We start from the raw sequence: 17,564 nt of genomic DNA, 5'->3' as shown, positions 1-17,564 counted from the left end.
GCTATTTTTATCCAGATAAGGACACTTCATAACTATTGACCTGGAGTTCAGTGTTTCAGGCTTACCAAATCTGGGTTTTGGACTGAACCACTGATTTAGTATTCAGCCAAAATGGGCCAGGAACTATACCTAAAATTTCTTTAACTATTGTAATGATATTGCTTACTATGTTACACATGTAACAGTTGGTTGATCTTAATTTTTTACTATTATATATATGTTTCTGATTTTCTTTTTGCCTCCCCCTTAAGTAGTATATAATTGCATTCTGCAGTGACTCAGTGGCATTATATAAAATTTGATACATAAGTGTAAGCTTATCTAATCTTTTAGTCTATATTTTTCTTTGTCATTAGTTTATATAAATATGTGGATTTGTTTGCCTTCAGGAACTTCAGGTGCTTGCCTTATATAGTAGGAGTAATCAAAGGCCTTGATATCTCTCAATTTTGGATGCTAAAACTTAAAAGGCTATCTTTTATATATACAATGAACATATTGTCCAATGTCAAGATACACCAAGAGTTGCTGTGTCTAGTGTCCTTCCCACAGAATTACAAATAAAACATTGTTTCCATACCCAATTTGCTATAAGTACATACCTATTTAAGAGCCATTTGCAGACTTAGACACCACACCTTCAAACATATTTGTGGGGGCTCATTTTTGAGTAAGGCTCAATGGCCCAAGTCTTGAGGCTCCCACTTGAAACCATTACACACTCTAGAGTTAGTCCGATATAATAGTGTTTAACTCATTACTAGTAGTAGGTACACCACTAGGTACACTACAAGGACAATAATGGAGATACAGAAATACATAATTGGATGCAAATGATGATGGCTAGTAGTACAACAAATGGTATTGTCAATGCGATGCAGATAGAGGATAAGAGCAAGACAGCGACGGATAAGTGTCAATCATGTCATCTCGATAAACCGATAAGAGAGAAGCAACGAAGTGTCGCTGGGAATATGCCATGGTATCGTGGAAGGGCGATGAATGCGAGGAGTACGGAGTTCGGAACGGGAATTCCGGTAGGTGTGTGATCGGAATATGCTAAGAGCTCAGAGATTATACTGCTGGATATGGCGCATGATGATGAATGACACAAGAAGCTCTACAGCACTTATCAGAAAGAGCCAAAAAGAGACTGCAATGGAACATACCCAGCGTAAGGTGTGTGAAGCCATCATAGATCGTGAATGAGTTGCCCGAAACATCGTATGTCCGTACATCGGCAGGCTTCAGGTCGTATTGGGCGACAACGAAGTTGTCTGTGGTTGTGCACTGTGGTAACAACAGAGTGAGCTCAGTCACTAAGAAAAACGCGAAACCCACGCACACTCCACTCGGGTCCAGTTGTTCCTTGCGTCCACTTGTACTCTCGTCCATCTGAGCAGACGAACTTTCTCGTTAAGGACCGGCCAAACAATCCGGTCTTGCGTAAGTATTGCACCATAGGGAGTACTCTCGGTCGAGCTCCAGGCACAGTAGCAAAGCTAATGTTGCCAAGCCCGCCATCGGCCGCGAACTCAAGAACGGCGGCGGGAAGATGGAGGTGGGCTTGCCAGTGGGCGTCTCGATGGCGAGAGGTCCGTCGAGTCATAGGATATACCATGACAGAGCGTTGGGCGGAGCAGACAACATGAAAGAACGCGCGATCGTAGATGTCGTCAAAGTCCGTGGTGGTGTAGGCACCAGTGCGGTCTTCCAGAATGAGAGGGAGGGAACGGGTTGGGGACTGCATGGGTGAAGAGTGGGGGCAGTAGTACAGTGCTCGGTCTACACTTATATATAAATGGGTCACTTGTAAGCCGAAGCTTCTTTCTTTCATGGAATCACATACCCACGACGTGATTCGCAGCCACGCTAAGTCATTTTCGGCACGGATTACCACTGCTCAGGCCCGATTTGAGATGGCGATTGGATGCGTTTGGGACCAGTCCCGATTAAGAGGTCGTGATAGTTGTGTCTCGACAAAGAGAGCGAAGCTTCTCGTGGGTGCGCTCCCTTCTCTTTGTAGGTAGGCATATGCTAGTATGCAACGTGAGTCAACCCATACGAAATGAGACCCGGAGAACTCACCTCGACAGCTGGCGGATACCTGGTGTTGCCCCTAACCCGTACTGGAGGTCTACACTGGACACGTCAGCGCACAAGTGAAAGTCCAAAGATAGCGGAATCCGGGCGGTTACGTCACGCCGCCGCTTTGATAGCTGATCGGTTATTCGCTGCCGGATGCCGAATTGCTTCGCCTCCGAAGCTAAGCTAAAGATCAATGCACTGGCACGGAACGAGAAGAGAGACCTTCAAAGGTGTGGTTTCCAGTGTGAACAAACTCCTGCACTAAGAGCTGCGCCTCATGGAGTAGAGATAGGCAAGTAAGCTGTAAGTAGTAACCGACAAGGTGCCTGATTCCTGTGATGCACTGGCAAAGGGACCAACATGTTTATTAAGTAAATGTGTCGCTTGGCAACGTTAACCTCTTGAGTTGCCGTTTTCCAAACAATTTGACATCGTACTTTCCGTAGTTTCCGGTCGCGCGCTTGGACGACATCATCATCCTTGCATCATTTAAGCCTGAGCATCCACGGAACCAAATCACTGCCAGTGTAACAGCAACTACGCTAGTGTAGTCTGTGAACTCTTTCGAGGTGATAAGTATTGTTTGGGCCGTTTCTACCAAAAATCAGTCCATCACTGCATGCACAAGCAAGTTTCAAGCAGTCGGCGTTGGCCAGCTGCAGGCGTCAAGTGAGAGAAAGTCGTACAAACTCTGGATCGGAGTTCAGCTGACGACTCAATCTGCCAGTGTCTAGAAATTCCGAGCCTGAGTAATAATTCCTCGCCTGTGAGAAATACTACGGTAATGGGTTTGATAGCAACGTTCTAAAATTGTCAGCTGAGCCAGTCAAGTGATCAGTACTCGATCATTGCCTTCCCGCCCTTGAAAAGTTTGTGAAAAGTTGTCAGTCAAATCGGACTCGCATGTTGAAGACGTTGGGCAACGAGCAAAATCCTCTACGTACAGAAGAACCCCCAGTATTATTCATAATATGTCTGACAGTTAATTCTCGAGACAAGAATTCAAGTTGAAATTAGGTGCCAGCCTGAGAGTCACGGTGAAGATAAAACTTGAAAAGGTCCACGGAAATCTTGAGTTTGTCGTACGACTCGCGGGTAACCACTTGAACACTTTCCCGTCCATAGAAGTCGACAGGCACTGACATGATAGGCAACGTGCCAGTTGGTCGGCACAAAGAACGCCACCGTGGGGTTTTATTGGCAGGCTGCAGAAAGCCAAATCCAATATTAGAGCAAGGGCACGCGGAGGCCACCTCTAACTAGGAACGGTCAATGCGGGCCCAGAGGAGCCTGGTGTTCTGAACAACGCACTGTAAACATGAACCGCCAACTGGTCCGGTTCAGCACAGCAAGACGCACTCAGCGATCTCCGATTCCGAGTCCGAGCTGCCAGACTCGGAGACCGGAGTTGAGCCTGTTCTCAGGCCCCCTTAGCTGCGGCGAGAATAGACTGCCGTTTCCGAACCGATAAGCTAGGCTGCGTCTTACTCGTAGAGTTGCGCCGGCCCGACGGAGGAGAGAAGCAGCCGCAGAAGTCAAGCTATTCGTGGCGTCGCGCTCTGACCTTGTGAACAGCTCCAAAATTTGATAAATAGTGGTCCGATGGAGAAATTCTGCCACTGCCAAACTAGTCCGGTGAGAGGGAGCAGTGGGTTGACAAACTGAACGGTCTTGAGCGCGGGTACTAATTCGTGTCGTTGGCCTGAGAGCCTTCCTGGAGGAGTAACGAAAATAGTAGGAGTGGGGCTCCCAAAGTAGGACTGAGTCCCACTTTGATGTCCCCGAGTCCTACATTTCATCGCTAACCATGTGAAGTGAGTGCAACGGCGTCGTGAAGGTGTCAGCTGACACGACAGCGGAATTTGCCGTGCAACGACTCGGACGATGCATATTGGTGGATGACGGGGCCGAGTCTGAGGTATCCCTGCGGCTGAAAGGAACGAATGACTTTCGAAGGGTCGAACGAATTATGCACCATGGAGGCAACACTATTGGAAAGCTGAGATCCGAGAGTGGATTTGCTTTCGTCTGGAGGGAGTACTTTGAGATTTGGGCAAAGCTCCCTCTCGTTGTGTTGGAGGAAGAGAAGAATGGAACGCGTATCGTCACAACCACATGATATCGCATCAAGCCATCAGTCGCATCGATCCATGAAGAAAAATGTTCCTTTGGGTTCATACATAGCGGAGACATAAGAGATTGGCTTCTTCTTCGAGTTGTCCTAAGCGAGGGTCCACCAATGATCCACGCAAACATTTTCGTTAATATACATATCGGAAGTCCCGATTTTGCTTATCGGTCAGGTCAAGGTATTCCTGTTGTCCATATGTTGCATTAGATTCAACTGCAAGACTGAGAGGGAGTATTTGACCTTATCCAACTTGACCCGTTCCACCTTTCCATCCGTCCCAACCCGTTCCACGTAAACATTATCGTACGGATCGTCTGCAGGCGGCTCGGCGTCCCGGCGTCTGTTCTCTGCAATAAGGAGCTGGCGGATGCCGAGGACAAGCAGCATGCAGCAGCCATAGCAGACTCCGATGACCGTCCATGGAACGTGATTACGCGGCTTGTATTTCTGCTGCCACATGAACGGCCCCGCAGAGTTGCCAATGCACTTTAACCAACAGTCAGTAAGGGATGTGATGAAGCAACAAAACAAACATAGGCGCTGAGCATGATCGCGTTCGTAGTCACACGCTTCGTGTGGCCGGCCGTTACAGAAGATAGCCAAGATAGAGAAAGAACTGCGATGGAAAGGTTTTTGTAAGTTCGCATATTCGATGCATAGAAGCCGACACACCGAATCCTGTTGTCCCGACGCCTGTCAACCACACACCAAACAGCAGCCCGACCTTGTTACTCCACGGAAGCGTGTTTATCAGGATGACGCCCAATACGTTCGGCAGGAAATACACAAATGCGACCCACGCGCGGCTATCCAATCTCGCTGAAATCCGCACGCCCGTGAAGATGGTGACAATTTCGACAATACCATCGACACAGCCCAACAAAGTTGTCTGCAGAACCGTGAATCCAAAGGACGAGACTATGATCTGGCGCTGGTTTGTCAGCGAGTTCGGGATGTTGTCTAACGCGGAGAAGAGCGCGAAGAGCCACGTTTTGGGGTCCAACAGGGCCTCGATCATTCTACATACATAGCTGTTAGGGAAGGTAGAAAAGAGAGCAAATACGTACTGTTCCTTCTTGAAGCGTTTGTTCTCGACGCCAGTTTGATTGACTTTGATTCGCAAGACAGCCACCGCCCGCTCTTGAGGGGTTAAAAACCACGCAGAGGTGGGAGAGTCCGGGAAGAAGAACCTGTTTTGCATCAGTGATATCCACATAACTGCACGCAACCCATACCAGAACAAAAGACTTGTTATAAATGTCAATATGCCGGTTATGATCATTAACCACTGCCATGGCTTGAAATTGGCCGTATGGATGTGAAGCGAGCCGAAGGAGATGAAACCGGAGATAATTTGGGCCGTCCCGTTCATAAGAACTAAGAGTTAATTTTGTCAATCAGCGAATGGTACAATTGCTGTCGGGAATGGACCTACACCAGTAACCAACTCGTAGCGTCTGCTCCTTTCTCGTGTAGAACATGGACGAAACCAGCATGAAGCCCGCGGTGATACTGCCCTCGCACATTCCAAGAACGAGCCGAGCAGCAAAGAGACCGCCGAAGCTTTTACAAGCTGCGTGTGAGCACAACGCGACAGCCCATACGAAGATGTTGATGCTGTCGAAGCCGTCAGCAAAGAAGAGATGCCAATGGAAGCGAAAAAGCGGGAACCTCATCCACTTGGCAACAGGAAAGCGCTGGAGAGCAAGGTTCTGCGGGAATTCGAATACGAGGTAGGAAAGGTAGAAAATCGTGCCGAGCCAGTTGTATCTGAGCTGTGTTAGATGAGGGAGATTGTGCGACGAGAAGAGCGCACTGGTTGGTCGTGAGATGGGTTGATTTCCTGGGACAAAATCAGACGGGGCTTTCGGCCAAGAATCATGAACCACGCACTGAATACCCAGAATCGCAGAGCTTCCGAGTGTCGTCTTGTCTGTGAGAATGTTAGGCTGGGAAGGATTGCAGTGTTTGGGACAGACCCATGAACTGTATCCAATACAAAACTAGGTGCTTCGGTTGAGAGTTGGACGAAACAGACAACTAGGTGGTGGTACTCACTGCACATTAACGGGAGAATGTGCCAATCGATTTTGCGACTGGTAAACGGTTAGAAGCGGTGCCAGGGAGGAAGAAGAACTACGGACAGGACACGATCCGCCTCCACGGGGTCGAGCTCCCCGTGGTCACCCGCAACAAGGGCCGCACCTGTATCAACCTCTTCCGCTGTAACCGCGACAAGATGTCCCTGCTTCTCCCCGCCCTCATCGCTGCTGCCCTTTTCAACACTCGACCGGACGTGTTTCTCGTCGTCGCCCATCGAATTCGTGACCGGTGTCGGGGTGGAGGCGGGAAGGAAGGGGGCGATAAGGCACTCTCCACGTCACGTAACCCGCGTGCGAGAATGCGAGAGCTTTATAAAACCACCAGCTTCGATTCATTCAGCTTTGGTGCATCTAGTCCCACGTCTACCGCCCGTCTAGCGCAAGAGTGGCGAGATAAGAGCCAGGGCAGGAAAGATCGAAGTCACGAAGAAACTTCAAGAGTGAAAGGGTGATGCCGGTGGAAAGATACTGGCTTTGTGTCAGCGAGTGAGTCTATGAGTAGCAGTGCAACCCACATGGAGCTGAAAAGATGCACATCGTTGCTTGAAGAGCAATGTCTGTTGGTCTGGTGGGTTTTCATAATTGAGAGGTTGTGACCTCTGGTCACAGGCGCCGATTTCATTGAAACTGTTTCCTTGTTCTTCCCAACCTCAACAGCCCTCAACCCAGAAACTAGTGAATCCCGCTCTTGCCACTCGAGTCTCAGTGGGCAGTGCGCTCATGATGCACCTTCCCACAAAAGCTGTCGAATAAGTACTCCAAATGCTGTGCGTCAACCCATTCAAATCTCCACTCCGTAAATCATATAAATGGCTCAGCGCTCAGGTCGCATTCATCAGCCACATCTTATGTGACCTTCCAACATGGCCCTTGAAGCGACTCCTCCTTCATATGCCCCGCTCGAAACCTTCCGTGTTGGCGGCAAAGAGACTCCAAAGAACCGCCCGTTCGTCACTGTCGAACAGCTGAAGGACCACCTGGCCCTGCTGCACGCGTTTGCAGAACTGCGTCAGCGCGTCGAAAACACATCTCAAGAAGACCTCGGCATTGAATATTTTCCCCCACCGGAGGAGAAGGAGAGGAGATGGTCGGTCTTCGTCGGATTTGCCGTCGAAAGGTGCGTTTTCAAGTTCATAGTCCGTTTCGGACAAACTAATGACTGTATATCTCTCCTAGGTTCGAGCGCTGGTGCCAAGCCCTTCAACCGGCTCATTCCGATCGAGGAATAGCTGTAATTATGCCGCCGTTGGATGTAATGATGGTTTGGCACACCTATCTTCTGAATCCTGGATGGGCAACGGAGGATGCTCTGCGCGTTTCGGCTCTAAAAGGACTGTGGAAGGCTGGAAAGGCGTTCGCGGCGGCTCTGGTGCGTATCTCCAATTCTGCACTCAACACCGTCACCAACTCTCCTGTCAGGGCATGGGCCTCGGTCAACTCCTGGATATTATTCCCACGAACGAAGACAATCGAGTACAAGACTGGGTCTCGATGACAGCAACACCATTCGACCCCTTCGAATCCATGACGAAATTGCTCGAGAAAACAGTGATCTGTCCAAAATGTGATAGTGTGAACTCTACTCGTCGGTTTTCCTGTTCTGGCTCATGATTCCGACCATTAAATATTATATTTCGCAGCCTTTCTTTGCGCCGATGGAACGGGTTTTCTGCAGCTCAAATTCACCCGCGTCTGCAACAACCCAACGGACGATTGCTTCTTCAATATTACGCACGATGCGCTCATCAGGAAACACGGATTTGGCTACATCTCTGTATGCCATGACTATAAGTGGCAATGTAGCAGCTGTTGCACTACCGTAGCTGTTTTATATAAGCCTGTAGTGCTCTGTAGAGCTATACATACTACAGCTAATGATACATATGCACAAATATATTATACTAGTAGCTCCAAGAACTACTCGACTCACATGTAGCCCTGAAGCCATGTGGAGTAGGTATTGCTGGCAACTCTGAGAATATTGTCTTTATTATCACAATTATACTATGTATGGTGACAGAAAAATCAAGGCAGCTAGAACCGAATATGATTAGCACCACGGGCAAGTGTTGCCGCCAGCTGTGCCTCCCGCCGCTGGTGATACTCGACTATAAGGTACATACTGTAACGGAAAAGATAAAAATCTCTGTAACGTAAGTAAGGATTAAAATAAAAGGCAACAGCTTGGTTCAGTATGCTGTTTGTATCCCAGTTGGAAGGTGTGCTGGAGGGGAATTTGGGTGTCAAGTGACAGGTTTGGAGGATGTCGGACAATGGAATGATGGATGCTCGTCGCTGTCCTGCCGTTGTTGAGTGGGAAATACGTGATAAACCAGCAGCAGAGGTGAAGTCGTCAATGGTGTTGCGGAATGGAGTGAACCAGTGGACGTAAACAAGGGGTTCCGTGTAGGTCGTTATGCCGAGTGGGAGGCGAAATATGAGCTTCACATGCGCAACCTGAAGGCCTAAAAATCATCAGTGAGTCAAGGCAGAGGGTATTAGGCATGAGATCACCACTGAGAGGACCCTCTTTCCAGTCCCTTGGGCCAACACGGACCAGAACTGTACTAAACTTGGCTGGACTGCTCCGTCGAATGCCTTGGTTGGATATGGACCCAGCTGTGGGGAGAATGGCATGGATGATGTCGGAACGCTCGGACTCGGTTTCAGCAGCACGAACAGCAGGCAGATGAAGAGTGGATGCGGAAGCTTGCCGATGATCTGGTACGACCAGATACAAATGAGGCCTCAGACTTTCTTGCGTAAGTCTATGCCGAATACAACCCAACTATTTTCACAGCTTATAAACTGTCATTTGCAGCGGTACAGTGGCGGCGGCTATTGATGCAACACCCAAATCGGGAAGAAATTGTCACACATGTGTTACATCGAGTGAAAACGCACCATTTTGGTATTTACAGCTATGCTACAGGCTAGAAAATATACAGCAAGGGTACAGTAGGGTACAATAGGTGTATTGGTAGTCAATCCAAGCAAAATTATTGGCTTTTAGCTGCACTAGACGACGAGGAAGGGAGTTGTAGGTATGAATAGCGTACTGCTTGAAGGATTCCGAGTGCCAGATTTCGCGGCACATTTCCAGCAGCCTCTCGTTGGTTGCAACTGTTGGGTAATCCGGGTGTTGACGAAGCCGACGCTTGAGCTCGGCCCACACGTTCTCGATCTGCGAGATGTCTGGTGATGCGGGTGGCCATGGCATCGTGTTGATGCCCTCGTCCTTGAGGAATGCCTTGGCCAAGCGTGATGTGTGCTTCGGGTCATTGTCCTGCTGGAAGATGAGGAAGGAGCAGCGGGTGGGGGAGCTGTCATAGTGGTCGATGATGGGGAGGAGACCGCGTTTGAGAATGTCGACATATTGATGCGCGTTCATGAGACCTTTGACTTCGATGAGCTCGCTGACGCCCTCGGGGTGAATGGCGCCCCAAAGCATCAGCTTCATTTTGCCTCGACCATGCCGGTGCTCTTGCTGCACATTGCGGGGCACCAGCAGATCCTGGCCACGACGCCGCCGGCAGTAACGACGCCCATCCGAGCCGCCAACCATTATCTTTGTCTCGTCTGAATTAATCATGACACCGCGAGCAAAGATAGCAGGGTCGGTCCAGGACTCGAACTGCTCGTACCACTGCTTGCGGAGGTTGTAGTGGCGGGGTGTGAAGGGGAGTTTTTGACGCTGGACGTGGCCAACAAGACCATGACGATGGAGAGAATCCCGGACCTAAAGAAAAAAGTCAGTGAAAAGTGATTGGAGTGATGCATTGTCGCGCACCGTACGGGCTGGAATGTGCGGGAACATAACCCTCTGCACATCTGCCCCATCCGTAACGTCCCCTGCCTCCAACGCCGCCTCCACCCGCTCGATATCCTGCTCTGTGATTGATGTCTTCCTCCCGGCCTTGCCCTTCTGCTTGTCAAGGTGCACATTGTCACCGTTCTTTTTGACACTCTTGTAGTTCCGAAAGAGTGCCGACTTGTCGCACATGGACAGGCGCGGGTGCTCAGCGATCCTCTGCCACGACCACTCAAAGTCGTCCCGCAGCAGGAGGACCTGCGCGCTCTTTCCAGGAGTAACCAGCGAGTACTTGCGGCGCTGCCGAGGCGTACCCGGCTGTGTGAGGTGCACAGGCATGGCCAGGAGGAGGGAGGGAAGATGTAAGGGCAACCCCGGAGGCCTGAGATCAAGGTCCTAGCAGGGGAGGATCCAAAGGCGTGAACATTGGTAAGCGAATACAAATGAAGCTGACCTAGCAGGGGAGGATCCAAAGAGAAGAAACTCTAAGGGTCCGCCTGCTAGGTAGCTGACTATATACTGCTTGTCCGTAGCTGCCGCTGTCGGGCACAGAAGGCTTGGGCGGCCGTCGCAGGCGAGGTCCCAGGGCGACCGTCGGGAGGGCGTTGACGGATCGGTGATTGTGCGGGCGAGATGGAGGGCCGGACCGGAGACGGAACCGAGTCGGACCGGAATCGGAGGCGTCTCCGAGGGGCCGAAAGGGAGGTTCCCCTGACATCACCCCCCTTTGAATGCGGCGTCCCGGCGCATAGACCGGAACGGAATCGAGTCGAAGGTCGCGGAGGCGATGTGTCGTGGCTTGCCAGGGTACTTACGATAGAACTCCGCAACTTTCTCCGGGCGAAGACGCGGTCGAAGCGGACCCATTGGTCGTGGCGATGCGTCGTAGCCTTTCCATCTGACGAAGTAGTTCAGCCGTTTATACCTCACCCTTGCGTCCAGGATTTCCTCTACTTCCCACTCCGGGACTCCGTCCTCGAGGTCCGGAGGGGCTGGTCGTAGCCGGGGCGTCCGTCGAAGGGGGTCGTCCTGGGCGAGCTCGAGCTTGACGACGGGGAAGACCGGGTGGAGCTTCGAGTAGCGCGGAGGGAGGTCGAGCTTGTAGGCACCTTTGCTGATCTCCGCGACTATCTTGAACGGTCCAAGGCGGCGATGGGAGAACTTTTCCAGGAGGGGCGAGTCGTCCTGATGTCAGAGGCATCCAGCCAAACACGGTCGCCAACCTTAAACTCCGGAGACGGAGTCCGTCTCCGGTCGTAGTAGCGCTTGTACTCCTCTTTGGCCTTAGTGAGCGCGGCCCTGGCTTCAGCAACACCAGTGGCGATCCGGTCGCGGAACTCGTTCACTGACTCCATGGCGGAACGGACTCCGGGTTCGAAGCCCATGCGCGGGAGCCGTCCCTGTCCGTCATGAAGGGGACCTGCTGCGTGGAGGAGTGAACGTGGTTGTTGTAGGCGAACTCCGGGCCGGAATCAGCTCATCCCAGTCGTCCTGCTGGTAGTTGGTGAAGATCCGCAAGTACTGCTCCAGCTCCTGGTTGACGCGCTCTGTCTGACCGTCTGTCTGCGGGTGGTACGCGGTAGACGTGGCGGGCTTGATGCCGATTAGACGCCAAAGTTCTCGGGTGAAGTCCGCGATGAACTGCGAGCCGCGGTCGGAGACGTACTTCTCCGGAGTCCCATGGTGCCGCCAGACATTCCGGTAGTAGAGGCGGGCTGCCCCTACTGCATCGACCGTCGTATGACACTCTGAGAAGTGGGCGCGCTTTCCGAGGGTGTCGACGACGCCATGATCGGCGTCGTACCCATGGGCTTCGGGAAGCTCTACGATGAAGTCGACGGAGACGGTATGCCAGCGTTCGGGGCGTTTCCGTGGGGTGCAGTTCTCCGTGGGGCAGTCTCCGGAGTGCCTTGGTGCGACAGCACAAGTCACAGGTCGCAACATACCGGCCGATATGGCGAGACATCTGAGGCCACCAGTAGTTCCGGGAGACCAACTCCAGGGTCTTGAAACGACCTGCGTGTCCGGCGACTCGGGTGTCATGGCAGAGCTCGATGATGCGTCTCCGGAGGTCCTTGTCCTTTGGTACGACGATCTTTCCTCGGAAATGGAGAAGACCGCCGGAGACGGCCCACTCGTCAGAACGTGAGGAGCGGGGGCCTCGAGCTTGACCTTGAACCTTAAGAAGTTGCCGGGCCGCTAGTGCGACGGGCTCCTCCAGGTCAGGCTCACCGGAGAGGGCATCACGGATGTCGCGGAGGAGTTCAGAGCCGGGACCAGAAACGGAAACGCCCTCGAGTGCGCGGGACGTGGAAGAGTTCAGGCCGCAGAAGGACGACATCGGAGTTGTCGGAATCGACTCCGTGGTCGGGTCTCCGGGAGAGGGCGTCAGGCCGACCCATATCGCGGCCAGGCTTGTGGTGCAGCGTGAAGTCGAACCGGGAGAGGTACAGAGACCACCGGGCCTGTCTCCGGTTGAGGTGCTGCGTCTTCCTGAAGTACTCCAAATTCTTATGGTCAGTCCAAATCTCGACAGGGTGCGCGGCGCCCTCGAGGAAGCGTCTATACTCCTCGAGTGCGCGGATGATCGCGAGCATCTCCTTGTCGTGGATTTCGTAGTTGCGCTGGACATCATTTAAGCTTTTGGAATAGAATGCTACAGGGTGCCACTTCCCGTCCGGGGCGGATTGTGAAAGAACCGCCCCCGTCCGCATAATCAGAGCTGTCCGCCTCGAGTCGGAAAGGCCGTGCGTCGTCCGGAATCGCCAGGACCGGTTCCGAGGTGACCGCGTCCTTGATCGCTTGGAACGCGGAGGCCTCCGCGTTGCCCCAAGTCCATTGCTGGTCCTTCTTGGTGAGCACGAAAAGAGGGCGCGCAAGGGTCGAGAAGTCCCGAATGAACCTGCGGTAGAAGTTAGCGAACCCAAGGAACTGCTGAATGTCCTTCTTGTTTTCCGGAGTCGGCCAAGCGGAGACGCCTGCGACCTTGACGGGTCCATTTCGACGTGGTTGTGGGAGATGATGACTCCGAGGTACTCGATTGACGATTTTTCAAAGTCGCACTTCTCCGCTCGAAGGTACAACTTGTGCTCCCGGAGTCGCCGTAAGACCTCCTGGACAATCTGCCGGTGTTTCCGGAGGTCGGAATGGGCGATCAGGATGTCGTCAAGGTAGATCATGACGTCTCCGGAGAGGATGAGATCCTGGAAAATGTCATTCATCATCGTTTGGAACGTCGCGGGAGAGTTTGTCAGGCCGAAATACATCACCAAGGGCTCGAACAGGCCTCGGTTAGTCCGGAAAGCCGCTTTCCACTCGTCACCTTCCTTGATCCGGACGTTGTTGAAGCCCCAACGGACGTCGAGTTTGGTGAAGTAACGAGCGCCTTTGAGCCGGTTGATGAGGTCGTTGATCAGCGGAAGGGGGTACCGGTTTTTGACAGTCATCGCATTGAGAGCACGGTAGTCCTGGACGGCGGAGTCCGCCGTCCTTCTTCTTGACGAAGAAGACCGGAGACGCCATCGGAGACTTGGAGGGGCGAATCCGGCCCGTCGAAAGCCCTTCCTCGATGAACGCGTCGAGCTCGCGTTGCTCGAGGGGCGAGATGGGGTACACCTTGCAGTTGGTGGGCTTAGCGTCGGGGACGAGTTCAATGGCGTGGTCCCAGGCTCTCCGCTCCGGTAGCGTGTCGAAGGACTCCTTGTTGAAGACGTCCTGGAACTCCTTAGCCCAGTCCGGGATCTCGGAGGGCGGAGGGGCGGAGTTCCTGGCGAAGGCTTCGGCCAGGCGTTGCGAGACAGTACTGCCAGCGCGTATCTCCTCCGAGGGGCGGAACGAGGTGTAGAAGATGCGGTCACCATCTTCAAGCTGACCATCGTCATCGTCGTCGTCCGGAGTCCGGCGTCAGATCAGGCAGGCTGGAGTCGTCACCGGAGACGGAATCGTCCCCGTCATCAGACCCAGAAAGGTCCATGGCGCAGACCGAGGGGAACGGGCCGGAGCGGAGACGCTTCTGAAGCGACCGGAGTCGCCGCAACTCGGTCCGTTCGACGCGCTCTTCCTCACGGCAGGTCGAGCAATTGCGGGGGCACCGTGTCATCTTGACCTCCTTGGTTTCCCAATTGATCTCTGGGTTATGTTTCCGCAACCAGGAATACCCCAGGATGAGGTCTTGCTTGCCAAGATGGGTGACGGCCAGCTGAACTCGTTCGGCATGGCCCTTGTAGCGCAGGACCAAGTCCGCGATCTGTTTGATGGAGCCAGCGTCATTGGGGGTGCCATCGACATTGAAAACCGGAATCGGCTGATCGAGGGTGCGGACCGGAATGCCATTCCGAGCAACATAGTTCGTGTCAATGAAGTCGGAGGTGGCACCACAGTCGACAAGCCCAGAGAGTGAGAGCTTCAGCGCGCTGGTGGTGGACTTGAGCTCTAACGGGAGGTGGAGGGAGTTCGCCCCAGGGGCAGCGGCAACGGTGTACTGCTTGGGCAGTTTCTTTTCCCAGGCAGTGAGGCGGCGGAGGACGATGACCGGAGTCGCGGGCGGAGTCGGAGACGGAGTCGAAGCGGGGGCAGGAGAGGGTGTGTCTTTCGTTTCGGGCTCATTGTAGGGCAAAGAACTGCATTCATCATACAAAGAGGCAAAACGATTTATAGACGCGAACGAGGGCACACCAGTCACTCGTCGCGGGGGGACAAAATCCTCTCCGGCCATCGACTCCGCTGCCGTCTCCGGCAGGGCAGTTGTGTCCGTGTAGCGGGCGATCAACTCCGCTAACATCTCGTCACCAAGTTGTTGGATCACCTCGTCGAGGATGTCCATTGAGCGGACATCGGCGGGGAGGGGGCAATCCCGGGCGAGATGGTTTGGGTCGCCGCACCTGAAGCAGGCACGACGAGGGGCACCCCGAGCCCTGGTGCGATCCAACTCCATAGGGACGGGAGCTGGAGGCGCCGGAGCGGGGGCGCGGGCCGCGGGTGGCACGACCGGAGCCACCGGGCGGAAAGGGGCCGGAGCCGGGATGCGGTTGACCGGAAACGGAGTCCGAATCAAACCGCCAGGCGTCTTGGGGGCGGCTGACTTGATCAGCTTGGCCCGGACCAGGGCCTCGTATTGACGGAAGGCCCGGGTGCGCCAGCTAAGGTAATCCCGGAGGTCCGGGGGGTCGTTCGAGGACGTGATTCCGTTATTGATCAGGGGGTCAAGTCCGTGGCGGAACTTGGTCACCTTGACCAGCGCGTCTTCGAATCCGGCGAGGTCCATCAGGTCCTCGAAGTCGTCGGTGTACTGGTAGACATCCTTTGTGCCCATGTGATAGGCGGAAGTCTCCAGCTTGGAGAGAGCGTGATCTTGCTCGTTCTCCTCAACGAACCGGAGTCGAAACTCGGAAACGAACGAGCCCCAGGACGGAAACGGAAACGGGGCTTTGCTTCCGTGGCGCTCCGCCCATTGCTGAGCGGGTCCTTCTGCCATAAACGACATGGCATAGCGGACGGCCTTTTCCTCGCTCGCCTCTCCGTTGACCACGAAGGCCTCAGGGGCAAGGCGGGCGTAGGTGCGGACCGCGTAAAGGAACGCGCGGCCGCGTTTCCGGTCGCCGTTGAAGGTGAACGGGGGGTTTGGTCGCAAGACCAATTTTGAGGCGAGGTTGATGTTGCCAAAGAGGGCCTCGGAATCGCCCTGGACCGGAGTCGGAGTCGGAATCGACGTCTCCGGCGAAGGTGTTTGGGGTCCGCCAGCATTATTAGCGGCGGCAGCGGCAGCGGAAGCCTGGTTGGTGAGTAAAGCAAGGGCCTCAGTTAGGCTATCGATTTTCGCCTCGAGTGAGTCCAGCCGGGCGTCTGCGGTAGGAGTGACTCCGGACGGCATGACGGGTGCGGGGACCACAGGAGTAGAGGAGGAGGGGACAAGTGGCAGGGGCGGTGACGAGGGCAGAACGGACTCGTACTCCGAGCCTGAGTCAGCGCCGAACCTGGCAATCTTGTCCGGTTGATCCCGTAGAGAGTTTCTTCTGCTGTAAGGGCAACCCCGGAGGCCTGAGATCAAGGTCCTAGCAGGGGAGGATCCAAAGGCGTGAACATTGGTAAGCGAATACAAATGAAGCTGACCTAGCAGGGGAGGATCCAAAGAGAAGAAACTCTAAGGGTCCGCCTGCTAGGTAGCTGACTATATACTGCTTGTCCGTAGCTGCCGCTGTCGGGCACAGAAGGCTTGGGCGGCGTCGCAGGCGAGGTCCCAGGGCGACCGTCGGGAGGGCGTTGACGGATCGGTGATTGTGCGGGCGAGATGGAGGGCCGGACCGGAGACGGAACCGGAGTCGGACCGGAATCGGAGGCGTCTCCGAGGGGCCGAAAGGGAGGTTCCCCTGACAGAAGAGGGGTGGCGGAAACCGGGTGCTGCTGGCTTTTATACGACCGGTGGCGCTGGTTGTTGAGGCCAGTGGCGCTTGTTGACTGCCTCATGCAGTCAACAAACACGCCGTGACCCAACAGACGCGTCTGTGGGCCAACGACGCGTCGAGGAAATCAGCCGACAAGGTCGGAGGCAAGTGGGTCACACGAAATAACGCTTTTGATCTACTCTACCAAAATGGGACATTGCATCAATAGCCGCCGCCACTGTACATTGTACACACCCGGGAATACCAAGAATATTGCACATGCTCGTCGAGTCAAGACAGCGATCCTGCAAGCGAGAACCTTCAAAGCACGCAACAACGATGCTCTGACGGCAAGGGAGGTTATGCGTAAAGCTAGCTATAGCTTTTCGATTCTCAAGGGGATTATGTATGGTATACTCAGACCAGATGAAAGACTGTAAGTCCATCCGCATACTCGCTTCATCTGTAGCCTGACTTGAGATTGTAGGTTCCGGCGTTTAACAAATGCGTACACCGATGGACGGATATTCTCCGTCGAACTTGTCGCTGCGGTCAGCTTTCCTAAATCTCTTCACACATAATTGACTCAAATGACGCAGGTCACCCGCCAGAACTCTTTTGTGGGCAAGATGTACGACCTGAAATGGACACAGCCTGGTGCATTTGAGACAATTGACGAGGAGGTCGTTCTCTGGCATGCAATCGCCCGTTACCATGCGTAAGCACGCTCACAGTATCTTTCTTCAACTTACACACACTATGTAGCTTCCTAGACCTCATGTCTGGCTTGCCCATACATTTCCTAGTACCGACCTTGGACATCGACCTAGCCTGGCACACACACCAGTTACGCTCTTATGATTACTACTACGATACGAAGAAATACGTCGGCTCCTTCATCGATCAGTAGGCAAACCCTTCTTACCGTCTTCCGTGTTCAATACCTATCCAGTGATGATAAAGTTGAAGAAACCCATCTTTCCAACTCTTTTGACACCACCGCCTCGGCCTGGCGCTCCCGCTTCTTCGGTGTCCAATACACATACTGTTAG

At 53.5% G+C, this 17,564-nt stretch overlaps 4 protein-coding genes across 4 annotated transcripts; 2 read left to right on the top strand and 2 right to left on the bottom strand.

Annotated features, from left to right (window-relative positions):
* Positions 1–1,067: 1,067 nt before the first annotated feature.
* Positions 1,068–1,750, bottom strand: MIND_00931800 (uncharacterized protein; the record flags this gene model as incomplete). The annotated part of the gene is made up of 3 exons (XM_037365942.1): positions 1,068–1,120; positions 1,170–1,290; positions 1,346–1,750. The coding sequence occupies 3 exons, from the start codon at positions 1,748–1,750 to the stop codon at positions 1,068–1,070; spliced, it is 579 nt and encodes a 192-aa protein (XP_037217354.1).
* Positions 1,751–4,387: 2,637 nt separating this feature from the next.
* Positions 4,388–6,536, bottom strand: MIND_00931700 (MFS general substrate transporter; the record flags this gene model as incomplete). Its single annotated transcript, XM_037365941.1, has 11 exons — positions 4,388–4,705; positions 4,753–4,835; positions 4,892–5,238; positions 5,287–5,409; positions 5,455–5,596; positions 5,655–5,989; positions 6,036–6,062; positions 6,113–6,152; positions 6,199–6,222; positions 6,278–6,315; positions 6,364–6,536. 11 exons carry the CDS (start codon positions 6,534–6,536, stop codon positions 4,388–4,390), a joined length of 1,650 nt encoding a protein of 549 aa, XP_037217353.1.
* Positions 6,537–7,083: 547 nt separating this feature from the next.
* Positions 7,084–8,165, top strand: MIND_00931600 (uncharacterized protein; the record flags this gene model as incomplete). The annotated part of the gene is made up of 7 exons (XM_037365940.1): positions 7,084–7,088; positions 7,140–7,267; positions 7,324–7,438; positions 7,498–7,690; positions 7,741–7,906; positions 7,962–8,095; positions 8,145–8,165. The coding sequence occupies 7 exons, from the start codon at positions 7,084–7,086 to the stop codon at positions 8,163–8,165; spliced, it is 762 nt and encodes a 253-aa protein (XP_037217352.1).
* Positions 8,166–16,721: 8,556 nt separating this feature from the next.
* On the top strand, positions 16,722–17,564 carry MIND_00931500 (uncharacterized protein; the record flags this gene model as incomplete). The annotated part of the gene is made up of 5 exons (XM_037365939.1): positions 16,722–16,948; positions 17,000–17,063; positions 17,112–17,230; positions 17,278–17,418; positions 17,465–17,564. 5 exons carry the CDS (start codon positions 16,722–16,724, stop codon positions 17,562–17,564), a joined length of 651 nt encoding a protein of 216 aa, XP_037217351.1.

The sequence above is a fragment of the Mycena indigotica genome, assembly GCF_014461135.1.
Source record: "Mycena indigotica strain 171206Taipei chromosome Unknown Mind.scaff0008, whole genome shotgun sequence".
NCBI classification, from domain to species: Eukaryota; Fungi; Basidiomycota; class Agaricomycetes; order Agaricales; family Mycenaceae; genus Mycena; species Mycena indigotica.
The sequence above is the reverse complement of the archived record's forward strand: the minus strand, read 5'-3'. Positions and strand labels throughout refer to the sequence as shown.